Raw genomic sequence first — 19,557 nt, 5'->3', positions numbered from 1 at the left:
TCACAGCAACCTCAAACTCTTGGGCTTAAGCAATCCTCTTGCCTCAGCCTCCCAAGTAGCTGGGACTACAGGCACCCGCCACAACACCTGGCTATTTTTTTGTTGCAGTTTGGCTGGGACCAGGTTTAAACCCGCCATCCTCAGTATATGGGGCCAGCGCTCTACTCACTGAGCCACAGGTACCACCTTCTTTCCTTGTTTTTATCTTCTGTATTTTTCTTACTATTGTTATAACAAATTGCCACAAATTTAGTGATTCAAAACAACACAAAAATATAATCTTACAACCCTGTAGGTTGTGAGTCCGACACAGGTCTCACTGGGCTAGCATGTAGGTGTAGGGGGCTATGCTCCTGCCTAGGAGCTCTGGGGGAGAATCCGTGTCCTTGCTGTTTTCTGGCTTCCAGAGGGCTTGCAGTCCTTGCCCCCCACCTTCCTCCTCCCGGATTAGCAACATTGCCTCCTTCTGAGCCCTCTGAGATCTTTCTCTTTGACTACTGGCAAGAAGGATTCTTTATGTCTACGGACTTGTGTGATTAGATCAGACCCATTCAGATAATCCAGAATAATCTCCCATCTCAGAGTCCTGAACCTTAATATCCTCAGAAATCTTTTTCCTATGCATGACAAGTACAGGGTCTAGAGATTAGGATGTTGGTATCTTTGGGGAACCATTATTCTGCCTTCTGTACTTTGCCCTAAGATAACCATTTTTTATCAGTTTTTAAATTTATCTGTTCATTATTTATTTTTAAAAATATAAGGAAATATATATTCGTTCACTGTATATTCCTTACTCAGAAAATAATATAATATAAACAATTGGTTCTGAATCTTGCTTTTCTTTTTTTTTTTTGAGACAAGAGTCTCACTATGTCACCCTAGGTAGAGTGCCATGGCGTCACAGCTCACAGCAACCTCAAACTCTTGGGTTTAAGTGATTCTCTTGCCTCAGCCTCCTGAGTAGCTGGGACTACAGGCACCTACCACAATGCCCAGCTGTTTTTTTGTTGTTGTTGTTGCAGCTGTCTTTGTTGTTTTAGCTGGCCCTGGCCAAGTTAAAAACCCACCATCCTTGGTGTATGTGGCCGGCGCCCTACCCACTGAGCTACGGGTACCACCCAGAATTTTGCTTTTTTCCTCTTTACAACATACCCTGGAGTTCATGCCATAGCAGTTTATCTGAGGATTTCTTAATTTTTTGTACAATTACATGGCAATTCTGTTGATGGATATTTGTGTTTTTTCCAGTCTTTTGCTATTTAAAATAATCCTGTAATGAAAATCTTTGTGCATACATCATTTTTGCCTATTTTTTTCTCTTGTGCTTGCCTTCATTTCTTATATTTAGATCTTTGAGCACTTTGAAATCCGTCACAGTGTACGGTGTGAGGAATAGATCCAATATTATCTTTTTCACCCGTAAAATATTGACCCGCATACCTAATCTACAAAGTCTGAAATTGGTCTGTCCATCTTTTCCCTGAACAGCACATGAATTTAGAATAATTGTTCTTATATTATGTAATATTTTACTTTTTTTAACCACAAAATTAGAGATTGTTACTGTTGTTTTAGGCCGTGTCTGTTTATATTCATCCACACTTGTCATTTCGTGTCTCATCATCCCATCTGCCGTGTCAGAGCTCACTTCTAGGACCAATTTCCCATCTTCCTAAGGCAGATTCCTCTTGGGAGCCTTCATTGAAGTAAACCCTGTTTTTGTTTATCTAAACAAGTCTCTACTTTACTCTCTCTTCAAATCTTAATGTAGTCAGGAGCGTGATTTCTAGGTCCTGCTGTAACTGTAGGTATTATCTCACTGTTTTCTCACTTCTCTTTGTTGCTGTTGGGAAATCATGGTTCCTTTTTCCTTAGTCCCTCTTTTCTCTGTGGCTGTTTTACAGATCCTCTTATTTTTGTTGTCCTGAAGCTTCTAGATGTATATCTAGATGTGAATTTCTTTCGCTTACGTTGTTTGAGACTTGTAGGGCTTCCTGAATCTGAGGATTCATATCTTTCATTCTTGAGAAATTCTTATACATTGTCTTTTGTGAATATTGCCCTTTACACTTTTTTTTTTTTTTTTGAGACAAAGCCTCAAGCTGTCCCCCTGGGTAGAGTGCTGTGGCATCACAGCTCACAGCAACCTCCACCTCCTGGGCTCAAGCGAGTCTCCTGCCTCTGCCTCCCAAGTAGCTGGGACCACAGGCACCCTCCACAACGCCCAGCTATTTTTTGGTTGCAGCCATCATTGTTGTTTGGCAGGCCTGGGCTAGATTTGAACCCACCACCTTAGGTGTATGTGGCTGGCGCCTTAGCCACTTGAGCCACAAGTGCCGAGCCACCCTTTACACTTTTGTTTTTTCCATCTAGAATTCTGATTCGCTAAGCTAGAGCTTCTCACTCTTTCCTTAATGTCTCTTCCTTGTTCATAATTTTCACTTTTGTCTCTTGGAGGTGCATTTTGGACTTGTGTGTGTGTTTTAGTTAACTTTTTTTTTTAACTGGACAGCTAGCCAAACCAGAATAGGTTCAGAGAGACTCCTCCATTCTGCATATTTATATCCATTTTCTGTTCAGTAATTGTTCAACTATGTCTTTTTTTCCCCTTGTGATTGAGTTTTTAGTTTTAACTACGTGATATTTCTTTAAATTATATTAGATTCTTTCACATATACCTAGTATTTCTTGGTGGTATTTTGTTCCTTACCCATATTTTTTTTTATTACCACTTTATTTCTTTAAGCATTTTAAATAGGCTTGTTTTATATTTTTTAGCTGGAATAACTGTATTACATATGATATGAAATCTTTAATGGATTTAATCTGTTGTTTTATTATTTCTACTAAGTCATGCATGTAGCAGTCTTTTTCTTTATTTGCTTTGTAATTCTAGATCATATATCATATTCAGCTGGGCTTTCTCTGAAGCATTACTTGAAAATCTGCTCTGAATTTGCGTCTCTAGATGCAAATCCTAGAGGATTCATAAGCATTTACTTCTGATAGGTGATCCAGCAGAATTTTAAATTTATTTCCTGGATTAGCGTTTCCAAGACCACACAGGTAAAGTAAACCCCTAAATTCCTATGAAAGTAGGCCTGAAATTGTAAACTCTTAGGGGAGTCTTGTTTCTACCTAAACTCACAGATTTCTTTGCCTTCTTTTGCCAGTGGACAGATGTTATTTATTCATTCATTTATATATTTTTGTATCTTACCATTTCTCTCAGTATGTAGCCCTTTAAAGGTCTGGTTTATGGGCAGCACCTGTGGCTCAGTGAGAAGGGTGCCAGCCCCATAAACCGAGTGTGGTGGGTTTGAACCCATCGCTGGCCAAACTGCAACAAAAAAATAGCCAGGCACTGTGGCAGGCGCCTGTAGTTCCTATTGTAGCTACTTGGGAGGTTGAGGCAAGAGAATAGCCTAAGCCCAAGAGCTAGAGGTTGCTGTGAGCTATGACGTCATGGCACTCTACCGAGGGTGACAAAGTAAGACTCTGTCTCTAAAAATAATAATAATAATAAAGGTCTGGTTTATGTGGTAGCTTTCAATTCCAATAATCTAATGATCCAGTTAATCTTTTATGCACTAATTTTATTTAGGCTTTTCACAGTGGGGGAGTTTGGGAGGCAATCTAGTTCTGTCATAGATGATGGAAACTATGTTCTTTTAAAGCACTCATGTCTGGGGAAAAAGGAGAAAAAACTTGTAAAAGACTCTAAGAGAGAAGTCAAGAGGTGGCTGCCTGGGCTCTCTGCTTAGGACTAAGGCGCTTTCCTGTCTGTGGGGCTCGGTGGCTGCTCCTCCGAGTCGGCTGCTGCTGAGCCTTCCCTGTTTGCACCTAGTGAAATGGCCCCTTTCTCCCTTGCCGTTTCCTCTGACTGCCCGGCCCTCTCCATTGCCTTCCTTTTCCTTCAGTGCAGGTTTCCTGCCTCCGCTCACATTTTCCATTTTCCACCTTTGTAGTTAGAGTGTCGTGTCCCTTGATTTCTGCAATATAATTTTGATAGGAACCATTTCATAAAAACTGCCGGCAGTGATTCAGTGTGGCTGAGGGAGACGAAAGATAGGTAGGGATGACGCTGCTGAGTCAAACCTGTGGCAGCAGTAGCCAGGCTCTGACCGTTGTCCTCCCCGTCGGTAGGGAATTAGTCCATGCTCTTTTTGGTCCTGTGCCCCTCCTCCACGTCCTTCACCAGTTCAGGTAATGAGTATCATAAGTCCATTACTCACTATTTGAAATAACACTTCTGACTTTTCCTCAGTTTACCCAACCATCAAAAGGTGGTTGGGGGCGGCGCCTGTAGCTCAGTAGTTAGGGCCTGATTATGGGTAGTTCAGCTAACTTATGGCGGTTAAGTCAATTAATAGGTCTTGATTAATTAATTGCATTTCTAAGAAATTATGAGCCAAAATATTAGGCAAATTGAGGGAAAGACAGAATAAGGAGATTCGATTTAGATTGGTGCACACACCTATAATCCCAGCGGTTTGGCAGGCTGAGGTGTGCGAAGTGCTAGAGCTCAGGAGTTCAGACTAGTGTGCACAACAGAACAAGACCCCTATCACTAAAAAAAAAAAAATAAGACAAATTCTGCCTCAAATGCCTCAAGTCCCAGCTACTCAGGAGGCTAGAGTGAACCAACCACTGCAATCTAGCCTAATGACAGAGTGAGACTCTGTCTCTGAAAAAATAAAATACCCATCATCAAGAGTTAGCTAGACTGGGTATGGTGGCTCACACCTGTGATCCTAGCACTCTGGAAGGCCAAGGTGGGTGGATTGCTTGAGCTCAGGAATCAAGACCCCCATCTCTAAAAATAGCTGGGCATTGTGGTGGGCACCTGTAGTCCCAGCTACTCAGGAGGCTGAGACGAGAGGATCACAGAGCCCCAAGTGTTGGAAGTTGCTGTGAGCTATGAAACTACAGTGCTCTACTGAGAGTAACAAAGTGAGACTCTATCTCAAAAAAAAAAAGCTATATTTATTTTAGAAAGTAAGTGGTAATTAATAGGGTTAAATAAACCAAGGGTGCATTTATAGTTGATTAAAAATTTCATGTCCATTTTTAAGTTGTTAGTGACTCCAGAAATCCTTGAGTGAGAACTGGTGTTCATTGATCATTGAATAATATTTATATCCCTGTTCTAGTGCTTTACGTGTATTATCCCATTTAATCAAGTCTTTAAGATAAGTCCTGTCATCTCCATTTTCCCACTGAAGAGGCTGGGTACAGGGAGGCTAACTGATGGTCATAAAGCTAACAGATGACAAAGTCGCTCAAAACAGGTGGTCTGCCCACCTCCCCACCATCCTCTGCAACCAACTGGTTCACCTGGTATAAAAGCCCCTAGAAATGGGTTTTCACCCCGACCACCAGTCACCGCCACACGTTTTCAGTCTGACTCTGGAGATATAGCCTCAGCAGCTATATCTCCACTGGGTAGAGTGGAAACCAGTTCCGTCATTGTCCTTACTCATTCACAAGGACTTCGTAGCCCGGGAGTCTGCGTCCTTTGTGATGCCAACTTGCTGTTCTCTTGTCCGTTTCAGTTTTTGTTCCAGCAGCTGGGAATGCTGGTGTCCTTTGTGAAGAGCCACATCAGACCTTACATGGATGAAATAGTCACCCTCATGAGAGTGAGTACAAGTTCATGCTTTGGCTTGTTCGTCCATGTGGGGTCAAGGAAAGCTCAGGAGCAACTTTGGACAACATGGACGTCTTTTTCATGGGTCATTGTGGAGCTGTTACAGCCCACCTACAGAAAGGAGAGTAAGAAAGTTCATTAGATTCTGAGGGCAAGGCGGGGCTGTCACTCCAGGCTCCCAAGTATAGAAGTACAAGGTGTGAAGTCTGAAGAGGAATCGTGAATAATTGTCTGCCAGAAATAGACTGTTGAGTTGGTTGCTTCACACACAACAGAGCAATTTCACTTTAATATCACAACAGTGCTTTTCTGTTCCCATGAAAGCCCTCTTTCCTTCCTGCTCATAAAACCAGAGCCTGAAGAGGACACTAGGGATTGGGTTTTCTTTGGGCTGTTAAACAGGACGGACTCCCGTCCAGCCCTGAGGAACAGGTGATGCTTTACCCTGCTGTCTCCAAAAGCTTAAACGTTGCCTTGTGACTACAGCGACCCATGAGAAAAGGCTCAGGCCTTGGATTTTATAACGTGTATTAAGCAGGCGCTGGAAGACATCCCATTGATGGCAATATTGTTTTTCCTTCTGTTCTGTTCTATATAATTTAAATGTCTCTGTTGGGAGGGTTGCTTTGCAGAAATGGCGTCTCTTTAAAGAGCTGGAGGATGATTTCTCTTCTTCCACATCAGACCTTTGTAGTTAGCGTGGAGGAAGCAGCATTTTGAGCTAAAATCAAAATGACTGGCTTCAAAAATGGAACTTCCCAGTCCTGTGTCTCTGAGCTGGGAAGCTCCTACAAGGATAAATAATTAAAAGCTGCTCTGTTCCCTGACTTGTACCACAGAGGCCTTTGTACCAGGAAGATTTCAGCAGAATGCTAAAGAGCCCAGTGCCTGGTCTTGGGGCAAGGGGAGGAGGGAGGCAGTGTACTCATGGTTGGAAGCTAACGTAACCTGTGAGTTATTCCCCCAAAAAAGACCCAACACAGGGATGTACTATGACCATCTTACAGTCATCTCAGGGCTATGACCAGAACACAAGGGATTTGAGGCAGGGAGCCTCACGCTGTGAAGTGTAGCTCGCTCTCGTCCTGGATAGGCAAGGTGCAGCAGGGGCTCTCTCTTTGGCTGCTGGTGTTGGCATTTTAATGAGCTGCTACCCCAAACCTGGGAAGCAGATAGTCTGAACAGTGATCCATCCAGCCAAAGTCCCCGAGCAGGCTGCCTGCCTACTTTGAGGCAGAGAACCTATGTGAAGCTGATGATAACAAAGCTGAGAGGAGAGCAGACATCCTCTAAAGAAGCCAGAGTGTGATCCGAGTGAATGAACAGCAGACAAACTAGGGAGACACCAAGTCTGTGCCGGGCTGCGCATCCAGAGAACCTGGCTTTTCCAGAGAGAATCTTTCTCTCCAAGTAGAGAGAAAGTACGTTTTACCAGTGTCTTCTTGTATGGCTTTTACTTTCTAAACGGTTATGCTTTTTTCAAAAACATTTTTAAATAAAAATACTTTGTCTTTCTAAATGACCTTCACCTGAGGAATTATCCTCATTTTTACTGACTTTGAACGAGTCATAGACCCCAAGAGTGTTAATATTCCTGTTGCCATCATTAGTTTGGCCTTTATTATCATTAAATCTCCTGCTCTGGAAGTTTTAAGGAAGGAGGTAGGCAACTATCTTTTTGAACTGATTTGAAATGACAGCTTTTCCTGGAGTCGGGAGCTTGGACTAAGTAGTCTGCCTTGTAGTGCTAAGGCATGTTCTGTGGCCATTCACCCAGGTTTTCATTTAGTAACTTACATGGAAAATAATCACGTGGGTGTAAAAAAGTGCTCATTTTGCGGCATTGTCCAAGCCTGACCAGTGGATGCTGGGGGCAGATGTCAGATACCATTTAGTAAAGTCTAAACCCAGAAGAGACAGGGAATCTTTTATTTATTTATTTATTTATTTATTTTTTGGCTGGGGCTGGGTTTGAATCCGCCACCTCTAGGGATATGGGCCAGTGCCCTACCCTTTTGAGCCACAGGTGCCGCCTTTTTTTTTTTTTTTTTTGAGACAGAGTCTCACTTTGTTGCCCTTGGTAGGGTGCTGTGGCATCACAGCTCACAGCAACCTCCAGCTCTTGGGCTTAGGTGATTCTCTTGAGGCAGGGAATCTCGATACACTGGAGTTGTCCCCATTAGAGATCAGGTGGAACCAAAGTAAACTATTCACTCAACCAAATTGGAGCTCTTAGAGTGACTTAGATTTAGTCATCTGTTCATTCTGTAAACATGTGTTTGAACGGCTACACTATTCCAGATGCTCTGATTCAGAGATGAATGAGAGATTTCATGCCCTTAAATAGCCCACAGTCTAGTAGAGGGAGGGCAGCAAAGCAAATTAAGTATTACAGGTACTAGGAAAGACTAGTGTGAAGGGACCCAGAGTGCATTGTGGAAGGACAACAGGAAAGCCTGCATAGGATATGTGAGGCTGAGCCGGGTCTAGAAAGACAGATCGCTTTCAGCTGAGCAAGAGAGGGAAGTCAGGTTTGATGGCTCACATCTGTGGTCCCAGCCACTTGGGTGGCTGGGACAGGAGGATTAGTTGAGCTGACTTTAGCCTAGGAGTTCAAATCCAGCCTGGGCAATGTAGCAAGATTTTGTTTCTTTAAAAAAGCCCAAATTTAAGAATAAAAGTATTCATTTCCTGAATTGATACACTAAAAAAAGATGGTGGGGAGGGGAGGATCTTAGGTAGAGGAGGCAGCATGAGCGAAGTACAGAGGAGTGAGGTATCCTGGTGCCTCTGGAGAATTGCGATTGAATTTGTTAAATATGGCTATGAAAGAGGATAGAGTGCACTCAGGGCTGGGCGAGAGGAGGCTGGGGTGGAGTTCATCTTGGGCCAGACCACACTGCATTTCTGCTTCCTTCTGGCCATCTCAGTTCCTTGGTTCACATTTTCCGCAGAAGGGTGCCTGACTGTGCTGCTCTGTCTCCTTCCTCTTTGTAGGAATTCTGGGTCATGAACACCTCCATCCAGAGCACAATCATTCTTCTCATTGAGCAAATTGTGGTAGCTCTTGGGGGTGAATTTAAACTCTACCTGCCGCAGCTGATCCCACATATGCTGCGGGTCTTTATGCATGACAACAGCCCAGGCCGCATTGTCTCCATCAAGGTGAGCATTCCAGGGCATCCTCTGGAGAGATTTTCAGCTTCCTACCAAGCCCCCAGGTGGGCGGCAAAAAGGTGATCCCTGCGGTGAGTAACAAGTTGAGGCCCCCTCTTCAAGATGAATCCCAAGTATAACAACAACAACTGAGGTGTGTAATTTACAGTTTACAGAACGTTTATAAACCTCTCTTGATTATCCTTGTGTTTCACATCCCCTTTAGTGGATTAAATTTGGTAAATGTTTCATCTCAGACCAATTTTCTCTATTATCCAGCAATAGAGTACCTTATCAATACATATAATGAATGAAATGAGAGGGGAAAATTGCTGCCAAAGGAATATTATTCGAGGCCACCTAATAAAGGCCTTTCAGGGTTCCCATATACAGATGGTGGTATCTGTACCACCATCCCTGTCCGGACCCTTCAGGGCCTGAAACCTGACTGGATTTGCCCATCACTGTGCTCTTGTCCTCCTTTGTAGTTGTTGGCTGCGATCCAGCTGTTTGGTGCCAACCTGGATGACTATTTGCATTTGCTGTTGCCACCTATTGTGAAGTTGTTTGATGCCCCCGAAGTTCCACTGCCTTCTCGAAAGTAAGCACCTGTTGGGCCCAGGCCTGGTGGCTCACACCTGGAATCCTAGCAATCCTTTGGAAGGTCAAGGAGGGAGAAATGCAGGTGTTTGAGACCAGCCTGGGCCTTAAAAAATAAATTTTTAAAAAATGAAAGAAAGAAAGCACCTGCCCTTTGGGTCGAACAATCATTAAGCTTTTAATGTTTTGTTGAAACTGTCCTTAAGTTCTCAGGCTGTCTTTCTGTTGTTACTTTTGTTGTTATTTGAACTATCATTATTTTAGTCCAGAAATGGCCCAGGTTTATGGAACTCTCAGCTGTTCCCATCCTGCTGGATTACGTACTGGATCCATGTCACCCAAAATACCTCAGAAGCCATTCATTCCCATTCCTTCATTGCTGATTGTTAGGGTAACACTCAGCCACTTCTCTTGCTTTGAGATGGTATGTTAGCAATCGCTACATATCAGTGGTTATTGTAGGGCAGCGTTAGAGACAGTGGACCGCCTGACGGAGTCTCTGGATTTCACTGACTATGCCTCCCGAATCATTCACCCTATTGTTCGAACACTGGATCAGAGCCCAGAACTGCGTTCCACAGCCATGGACACATTGTCTTCACTTGTCTTTCAGCTGGGGAAGAAGGTAAGCGTGGAGTCCTGAATAAACAGGTGCTCTTTTGCCTTATTTAAGAAGAGGAATTTGTGGGCGGCGCCTGTAGCTCAAAGGAGTAGGGCACCAGCCCCATATGCTGGAAGTGGCGGGTTCAAACCCCGCCCTGGCCAAAAAACTGCAAAAAAAAAGGAGAGGACTTTGTCTGTGGGCTACTCCATCCATGTATTCATCTGAGATCTCAAACACCATCAGAAAACAAGACATTTTCTCTCTCTCTCTCTTTTTTGGCTTAATTTGTTTAGCAACTATTTTATTGAACCACCCATAATGGCTAAGTGCTATTCTGGGCATAACATAGTAAACAGAGTAAAGTCCTGGTTCTGGGATCTTCTATTCCAATGCAGCAAAGCAAATAAATACAATTTGTCCCCTAAGAGTGATGGATGGAAGTGGCGAGAAAGGCTGTTTATGTTTTTTTCCTTTTTAGGAATCTTTTTTCTTTTTATTGTTATCTTGACTTTTTAAGATAATGATACACACCAGAGGAGAGAAATGCTATTTATTTAAAGTAGACAGGGAATACTTCTCTGATCAGTTGACATTTAGCAGAGACCTAAATAAAGTAAAGGCCCAATCCCAGGGAGTTGGCAAGCAGAAGAAACAGCATCTGCAGAGGTTGAGATGGCAGCTTTCCTGAAGAGTTCAAGGCACAGCAGGAGAGCAGTGACCTCACAGGGGTGGGCGAGGGGAAGTGCTTTGAATTAAGGTCATGGAGATAAGGTGGGATGAGGGTAGACACTGGATCTTATAGGCCAGCGCTGCTCACACATGATCCCTGGGTAAGCAATGTTAGTATCTCTGTACCTGGGAACTTGCCAGAAATGTAAATTCTCTGAGGCCTCCCCCCAGACCTACTGAATCAGAAACTCTGGCTTTGGAGCCAGCAGTCTCTGGTTTCATAAGCTCTCCAGATGATTCTGATGTCCGCTAGAACTTGGACATCACCACTGTGGGTGATTGTAAGTACTCTGAGCAAGTCTGAAAGTCTTTGGAGGATTTTGAACACTGGGAAACTATAATGTGACTTTGTATTTTAAAATGACGACTCTTGATGCTATGTGGCAACACAGGCTATAGGGGCAGGAGTGGGGGAAAGGGTGTGAAGAGATCATCACAGTAAGCCAGGTGGAAGATGATGGCACTTGGACTGGGCTTATGGCAGGGAGTGGTGGAGGGGAATTCTTCAGACTACCCAGAGCCAGCCACAAACCCAGAAGAAATGGCTTTGAACATAGTTGTGCTAATATGTTTTTTCTCTCCTTTTCTCCTGCTCTTCAAAATAATGGTTTCTGTTCTCTTTCCCCTTCCGTTATAGTACCAAATTTTCATTCCAATGGTGAATAAAGTTCTGGTGCGACATCGAATCAACCATCAGCGCTATGATGTGCTCATCTGCAGAATTGTCAAGGTGAACTACATTTCCTTTCTGTTTTGAAGTCCCCTCTTCACTATTTGGTATTCTTCTAATCTTAGCTGTGGGAGTCTTGTCTATTAGCGTTTTAGCTCTAAACTTGGGATTGGCAAACTTTTTCTGTAAAGATAGTAAGTTTTCTCAGCTTTATGTAACTTAAGTGGTATCTGTGCAAATTCTCAGCCAAGAGTGGCCACAGGCAGCATGTAAATGAGCCTGGCTGCATTCCAGTAACACTGTCTATAGATGCTGAAATTTTGATTCTCATAATCTTCATGTGTTGCAAAATATTAATCTTCTCTCTTTTTTTCCAACCATTTAATGTAAAAACCTTTTAGCTCTTGGGCCTTACAAATCAGGAAGAGGGGCTGTTTATGCCTTTTCTCTGAATACTTCATCACTTTTGTCATTGCTCACGGTTTGATCATTGCCAGCTGTATGTGGCATGCTCACACCACTGTCAGAGCTGGTCAGCAACTAGGAGTGACCAGCTAAGACAGTCCACAGTGCGGGTTCAGCCCAGTCATGATTCATTTTCTCCATACATGCAACTTTTTACTCCTTGTTGAAATCTTAGAGGTCAAAACCTCCCGAGGTTTTAGGAGGTTTTCTAAACCGGGAGCGTGTAACGGGGTTGCAGGAGTTTTCTGTAAATCTCTGGTTGCAGGGATACACCCTTGCTGATGAAGAGGAGGACCCTTTGATTTACCATCATCGAATGCTTAGGAGCAGCCAAGGGGATGCATTGGCTAGTGGACCAGTAGAAACAGGACCCATGAAGAAACTGCACGTCAGCACCATCAACCTCCAGAAGGCAAGTCTGTTGTTTCTAGGGGACCAGGGAAGAAGAGCTCTGCTGGGTTTTTTTGTTAAAAACTTTCAGCAGTTGCTACCTTTAGTTTAAACCAACAAAACCCCAGGCCAAGTGTTTGTCTGGGAATCAAGATACCATGAACATAGGTCCTTTTATCTTTTTCCAGGTGTCTGAATTCTAATTTTTGTTTTTTTTTTTTTTTTTGGCTGGAACCAGGTTTGAACCCGCCACCTCCAGTATATGGGGCCGGCGCCCTACTCCTTTGAGCCACAGGCGCTGCCCTTAATTTTTTTTTTTTTTTTAAATAAAGGAAAAGTAGAGAACAATGTGTCCTTCTGTTCTCCCCTATACCTTTGGTAGGAGAACCGTTTGTTTCAAATAACATTCTCATTTTTTTTTTTTTTTAACATTCTCATTTTTTACATGAATGGCACAAAGCTGGCCAGCCCCGTGGTTAACACTGAGGTTGATGCAGGCTCTTTTTTGAGGTAGTGCTTTTCAAACTTCTCAATCTCAGTCGGCTCACCAGTTGTTGGAGGTTTCTGATGTGAGTGGTCTGAGTCAGGGCTGATATTTTGCATTCCTGACAAGTGGTGATGCTGCTCCATGGACCACATTTGGGGATCGAGGTCTTAGATCTTTCCAAGTAATTACTGACTTGTCTCTTCTGACCAAAGCCTAGGCTGTGACTGGCTTTTCACCAAGTGTAACATCAGTCAGCCACCTAAAAACAGGTCTTTTAAAGCCTCTGTAGTGAATCTGAGCAGACTAGTCAGTTACTTCACTGATTTCCCACATTTTTTATTAGTCTTTTTTCTTTTTTAAGACAGAGCATCACTTTGTCAACCCCCAGTAGAGTGCTGTGATGTCATAGCTCACAGCAACCTCCAACTCTTGGGCTCAAGAGAGCCTCTTGCCTCAGACTCCCAAGTAGCTGGGACTAGAGACACCCTCCACAATACCCAGCTATTTTTAGAAACTAGGTCTCCCTCTTGTTCAGGCTTATCTTGAACTCCTGAGCTCAAGCATTGAACTCCTGCCTCAGCCTCCCAGAGTGTTAAGATTACAGGCGTGAGCCACCATACCCAGCCCTTTGCATTAGTCTTTAATGTCTCTGGTGACAATAAGCAGCTCCCAGTTTGGATTTCAACATGGCATTACTCTTTGTCTAGTAGCAGCCGACCCCCGACAGCCACACTCCGTGTGTAGCTACAGATAGAGGCAAGGAACTGGCAGGACTATGTCCCAGTAGACTTGTTCTCTTCTTTTGGCCAAGCCTGTAAAGATTTGAGCATAGTCCCATGTGCCTGTGTGTTCACACCCAGCTTCAGAATGCTGGGGTTATTACTGGCTGTTGTGCGAGGGTCTTCACCCACATAGCTATCAGGTGACCACCACTAAGAAATATTTGCACATTTAAGATGGAGCTGGTGAACTATTCCTGGGTCAGGAGTGATGCTGTTCCCTTCTGAGGGTTCCCCTCTGCTGGTCTAAGACTTTAGGAGGGAGGAAATGGTCATCAGTTACCTGCTTGGTATTCCCAGGCAGTCATGGAGGTCACCCTGCTGACACCTCACACTTGAGGGAGGGAGCCAGCAAGGAGGCCAGGCACATATTTCACCCAGATGTTTTCAGCTCGATTAGGTTCAGAATGTCCTTCCAAGCAGGCAGCTGTTCACTCTGCTTTGGTGCTTTGTTCTCTCTATTTTAGGAAGTTCCACTGTAGTCGATCCTCGTTTGCTTCCAGGAAGTTTTGCCTTTTACCCAGGACTTGGAAAAAATAAGCGTAAACTTTTGCCACACAGACCAAAGAAAGACTAATTCAGTGATTTTCAGCCATTTTTATCTCATGGCATACTTGAACCTGTAGTTAAACTTCTGTGGCACACTTTAGTTATGTTGATCAAAAAAAAAGAGTAAAGGCGGCACCCGTAGCTCAGTGGGTAGGGCACCGGCCACGTACGCCAAGGCTGGCAGGTTCGAACCTGGCCCAGGCCAGCTAAAACAATGACATCTGCAACAACAACAAAAATAGCTGGGTGTTATGGCAGGCGCCTGTAGTCCCAGCTACCTGAGAGGCTGAGGCAAGAGAATCGCTTAAATCCAAGAGTTTGAGGTTGCTGTGAGCTGTGATCCATGGCAGTCTACTGAGGGCAACAACTTGAGACTTGGTCTCAAAAAAAAAAAAAAGGGTAAAGACAAGAATATACTTACTGTGCTTTGAACTTTTTTCAAAAATAATTTAAATAATGATCTTTAAAATTTTTCATGGCACACCACTTGAAAGTCACTGCTCTGGATTATGTCACCTGAGAGAATAGATGAAGTTCAAAAACCCTAAGCTCCTGTCTCCCAGCAAAGCCCCTGTGGTACATTATCCCTAGCTGAGGCAGTCTGAAGCTCAGACACAGCGTACACATAGTTTGCCCAGGGCGTTACAGCTGCTGAGTGACAGAGCCAGGATCCCAGCCAGGTGTGTCTGACTTTAGAGAAATAGACATGCACACCCCTATCACTCACTAACTTTGTGCCAAGCACTTTTAATAAATTTATTACATTCATTAATTCAATTACTCCTTAAAATAACTCTGTGAATAGAAACCATTATCCTCATTTTACACAAGGAAACTGAGGCACAGAGGAGTGAAGTAATTGGCCAAAGATCAGAGAACCCATAAGCTTCGTGACTTGAACTCAAGCTGTCGAGTCCAGAGCGCGGCTGTTGGCTACTACGCTACACTACCCCTCTCTGGAACCCCAGTGTTTTCACCCACCTGCCCAAGCTGCCCCTGGTAGTAACTAGCTCTGGATGCCTGGAGATGTCAGAGTTTTGAAGAAAGTTGGAGGGGGATAATTAGAGAGGAAAAATTAAATCTGTGTAACTCCTTCATGTTCCACAACGGTGCCTTGTGCTTTGGGCTCACTGTTCACCTCGTTGTATCACGATTCCTGCCAGTGTGAACCTGAGCATTTTTCTGCTTCCTCTGTGGCCCTTTACCGTCAGATGAGCTGGTGTCCTAGTGCAGAGAATACCCAGCTCCCTTCATGTGCTGCTAAAGCCAGTAGGCTTGTTGAATGCACCCTGAGTGTGACAGTCTCCATCCATTCTGGGTCTGCAAGGCTCCCCACTTTACTGATGGAGTCCAGCGCCAGTGAGTTGTAAAACAGGCTTTTTCTATATTGTGATATGTTCCAGAGGTTGCTGCTCTTGCTTTATGGCTTTTAATTAAATATCCCTTTTGTATTTGTGCCCTGGAGGAACTTTATCATGAGAGGTATCATTTTATTAATGAAAGCAGTAGAATAGTCATTAAATAGATGAGGGCTCTTTATAATTGGCCCTTGAAACTGATGGTTTTGTGTTATGCCTGGGGGATTATAGGCCTGGGGAGCAGCCAGGAGGGTCTCCAAGGATGACTGGCTGGAGTGGCTGAGAAGGCTGAGCCTGGAGCTGCTGAAGGACTCCTCATCCCCCTCCCTGCGATCCTGCTGGGCCTTGGCACAGGCCTACAACCCAATGGCCAGGTATGGTGCGTCAGGGCCCCCTCTGTCCAGCTCATCTTGGGACAGAGAGGATCCACATATAGTAAGCAATGCCCACAAATGGGTTTTATTACACGTAACAATAAAAGGGCTAGTATTTATTTTTTCTTTTGAAACAGAGGTGCACTTTGTCACCTTAGTAGAGTGCCATGGTGTCATAGCTCACAGCAACCTCCATCTCTTAGGCTCAAGCGATTCTCTTGCCTCAGCCTCCTGAGTAGCTGGGACTACAGGCACCTGCCACAATGCCTGGCTATTTTTAGAGACATGTTCATGCTCTTGTTCAGGTTGGTCTTAAACCTGTGAGCTCAGGCAGTCCATCCGCCTCGACCTCCCGGAATGCTAGGATGACAGGCTTGAGCCACTGCACCCAGCCCCAAAGAGCTAATATTTCATTTTACTAACTTGTGGGACAAAAAAAAACACATAGAGTAAGGTCATACTGTAGGAGAAACATCCATTTTAACCTTGTTAGTAGACCACAAAAAAACTCTTTCCTGGTTTCCAAAATTTCAATTAAGTTATTTACGATTTGGTGCCTGTAGCTCAAGCGGCTAAGGTGCCAACCACATACACTAGAGCTGGCGGGTTCAAATCCAGCCCAGGCCTGCCAAACAACGACAACTACAACTAAAAAATAGCCAGATGTTGTGGCAGGCGCCTGTAGTCCCAGCTACTTGGGAGGCCAAGGCAAGAGAATCACTTGAGCCCAGGAGTTGGAAGTTGCTCTGAGCTGTGATGCCATGGCACTCTACCCAGGATGACAGCTTGAGGCTCTGTCTAAAAAAAAAAAAAGTTATTTAAAACTCTGAAAACAACTTTGTAATAGTTGAACATAACCTACTTCCAATAATAATGATATTCTGATTATTTATTTATTTTGTAGTTTTTGTCCAGGGCTGGGTTTGAACCCACCACCTCCATCACATGAGGCCAGCGCCTTACTCCTTTGAGCCATAGGTGCCGTCCAATTCTAATTATTTACTACCACATTACAAATGCACCAAAACTTAGTGGGCCAAAAAAACAACAGTCATTTCCTTTGTTCTTGATTCTGCAATTCGTGAGGACTTGTGGGGACAGCTTGCCTCTTCTCCACATGACAACAGCGGGGAGCTCAGGCCTGGCTGGAGACCTTGATTTCTTCCATTTGGATTACGCCAAGGATTGCTTGGGACTTCTCTTAAAAGAGGGCTGGCTTTAAGAGGGAGTGCCCCAGCGAGGTAGAAGAATATTTTTATGACCTGACCTTGGTAGTCTCATGACATCACTTCTGCCTTACTCTGCTGTGCAAAGCAGTCATGGAGGCTTATTCAGGCTCTGGGGAAGAAGCAAAATTCTAGAAGAGTGTATGGAACGGAGATACTGTTGCAGCCCTCTTAGGAAAATAGAATTTGCCATAAAAAATGTTTTAAGGAGTAAATATTAAATAGTCATTAAAATTTTGGTTTATAAATGTTTTAATGCCTATGAAAGATTCATAGTATAATATAAATAAATAAAATGGAATACTAAATTAAGAATATATATGGATAAGATAAAGATTAAAAATTACACAGCAATGTCATCTCTAAGGCAAGGAGTGATTGTTTTCTCCTTTATTTCTTCCTTATTTTCCATATTTTTCTGGTGGACATTTATTTACTTCTTCCTTCTCTTCTCCCCTCCCCTGCTCCCGCACAGTCCCCATATATCACAGTATCTATAGCACAGTGGAAGATACAGTAGTCACTAGCTATGTGTAGTTATTTTGAGTTAATTAAAATTAAGCAAAATTTGGTATTTGGTTCCTATGCCCACTTGCCACAGTTTAAATGCTTAGTGACCAGTGGCTACTATATTGGACAGGCAAGATAGAGGTCATTTCCAGCGAGTTCTCTTGGACAGCACTGGTCTACACGACCGAAATCAGTGATACCGAAGCAGATTGATAGGTGTGACTGTGCAGCACCAGGAGGAGGCATGAGAGGTGATTCCAACATCTTTTTCCACTCCTTTCTGCCTTCAGGGATCTCTTCAATGCTGCATTTGTGTCCTGCTGGTCTGAACTGAATGAAGACCAGCAGGATGAGCTCATCAGAAGCATCGAGTTGGCCCTCACCTCTCAGGACATCGCTGAAGTCACACAAACCCTCTTAAACTTGGCTGAATTCATGGAACACAGTGACAAGGTGAGAGTCTCCCTTTGTTCAGACAGAGGCTGTCAGGGAAGCAGCTGGTGGGAGGGAGAAGCATCCACGCAGCCCTCTCTTGTTTGTGTCCCGTCTACCATTTTCCTATGTGTGGGGTTTTGCTTTCCTGTAGGGCCCCCTGCCACTGAGAGACGACAATGGCATTGTTCTGCTGGGTGAAAGAGCTGCCAAGTGCCGAGCATATGCCAAAGCACTACACTATAAAGAACTGGAGTTCCAGAAAGGTCCCACCCCTGCCATTCTAGAATCTCTCATCAGGTAGGCCCTAGCCCTTTGTAATTGCTGCCTTAATCCGAGAGGACCTCTCTTTCTCACTGCCTAGTGCCCCTTCACTGGAGTCACTGGGAGGCTTCGGCTCTGTGAAATCTGCCTTCAGGTCTGGCCAGCACATTTAAATGACATGTGGTTGCAGATGGCTCTCCCCAGTAGTCTACCCAGAATTGTCATTTCTGTTGACCCTTACCACCTGGGCTCCTGTTGTTTTTCCAACTTGTACTTCCTTGTCCCAGTGAAATTAGTTCAGAAGCAATTCAATGGCACAGCAACCTAGGAAAGATGGATTTTGTGTCTGAGTTAGATAGTACCCTCTAGGGCTGGAGTAGGTTGTGCTGGTTCCTGGGACTCAAAGGCAAGGTGGGGTTTTATTCACTAATTCAATTGGTGCCTGAGTCTTCCTTCTCTGGAGTTTTGTCAATATCAAAGGCAGAGCAAAGTCTGAGATCTGATAATCTTTTTCTCTGATTTGGTTATGTTCTCCCCTCTCTTAAGATGGTTTTGAGTCTTCTGGGTATGGAAAAAATAGGTTGTTTAATAAATTTTCTGCTGTTATGAAATTAGCAGCAGTGGGAAGTGTTAGCAGCAGCTCCTAGAGAACTGTTCGCTTCCCCTAAAGATTATCAGAGAAAATTAACTCTGGGATCTAATTATCTTCATGTAAATGCTAACATGGTTCATCATTTCTCTGCACAGTGAAATGAAAAGTCTTCCTTTAAACGCTGTAAAAAGTGACTCAGAGGTAGAAATAGAATTCTATTTCTGCCCAAATAAATTGGACTTTGAGAGAATATTGATTTGTAAAATGCTGTGTAGGAATAATTATAACCATGCCATCCTACGAGGCATGCTTCAGTTTCACATCAAGCATAGTAAATGTGAAAAGCTTGCATTTCTTCCTCATCTCCGGCTTAAGTAATGCAGCCTCACATAATAGCTAATAGAAAATCTGGTAACTGTGAGTACGAAAACTTCCATGTCAAATAACTCACTTTGCATATTCATTTCCTTGCTAACCTTTTTCTTTTTGAGATCTTTCTGAACCCTCCCTCACCCCACCCTTGCTGTTTCCCTGTATTTGAAATGACCATAGAAATATAAAGATAGAGGACAGAAAAAGTACTCAGGAAGGTCATTTAGCTTCTTAACCAAATGAAATTGCAAGTAAGTCCTCAGAATTCCCTGCAGGTTGGCCTTGGCTTTTGTTGCCATGCTGCTATTCTATGGGAAGACCAGTGTGCTCGGATTCCAGGTTTTGTC

General features: G+C 43.7%; 1 protein-coding gene across 1 annotated transcript in view; it reads left to right on the top strand.

Annotated features, from left to right (window-relative positions):
• MTOR (mechanistic target of rapamycin kinase) overlaps nt 1-19,557 on the top strand; it is a 140,021-nt gene that overhangs the window by 34,569 nt on the left and 85,895 nt on the right. Inside the window, exons 20-28 of the mRNA XM_003793268.3 lie at nt 5,559-5,645; nt 8,651-8,818; nt 9,298-9,410; nt 9,872-10,034; nt 11,380-11,472; nt 12,143-12,289; nt 15,672-15,814; nt 17,841-18,003; nt 18,137-18,282. Of these exons, the coding sequence (XP_003793316.1) occupies nt 5,559-5,645; nt 8,651-8,818; nt 9,298-9,410; nt 9,872-10,034; nt 11,380-11,472; nt 12,143-12,289; nt 15,672-15,814; nt 17,841-18,003; nt 18,137-18,282 (1,223 nt within the window). The remainder of the gene's footprint in view (nt 1-5,558; nt 5,646-8,650; nt 8,819-9,297; nt 9,411-9,871; nt 10,035-11,379; nt 11,473-12,142; nt 12,290-15,671; nt 15,815-17,840; nt 18,004-18,136; nt 18,283-19,557) is intronic.

The sequence above is a fragment of the Otolemur garnettii genome, unplaced genomic scaffold, assembly GCF_000181295.1.
Source record: "Otolemur garnettii isolate 467f Iridium unplaced genomic scaffold, OtoGar3 scaffold00067, whole genome shotgun sequence".
NCBI lineage: Eukaryota > Metazoa > Chordata > Mammalia > Primates > Galagidae > Otolemur > Otolemur garnettii.
The sequence above is the reverse complement of the archived record's forward strand: the minus strand, read 5'-3'. Positions and strand labels throughout refer to the sequence as shown.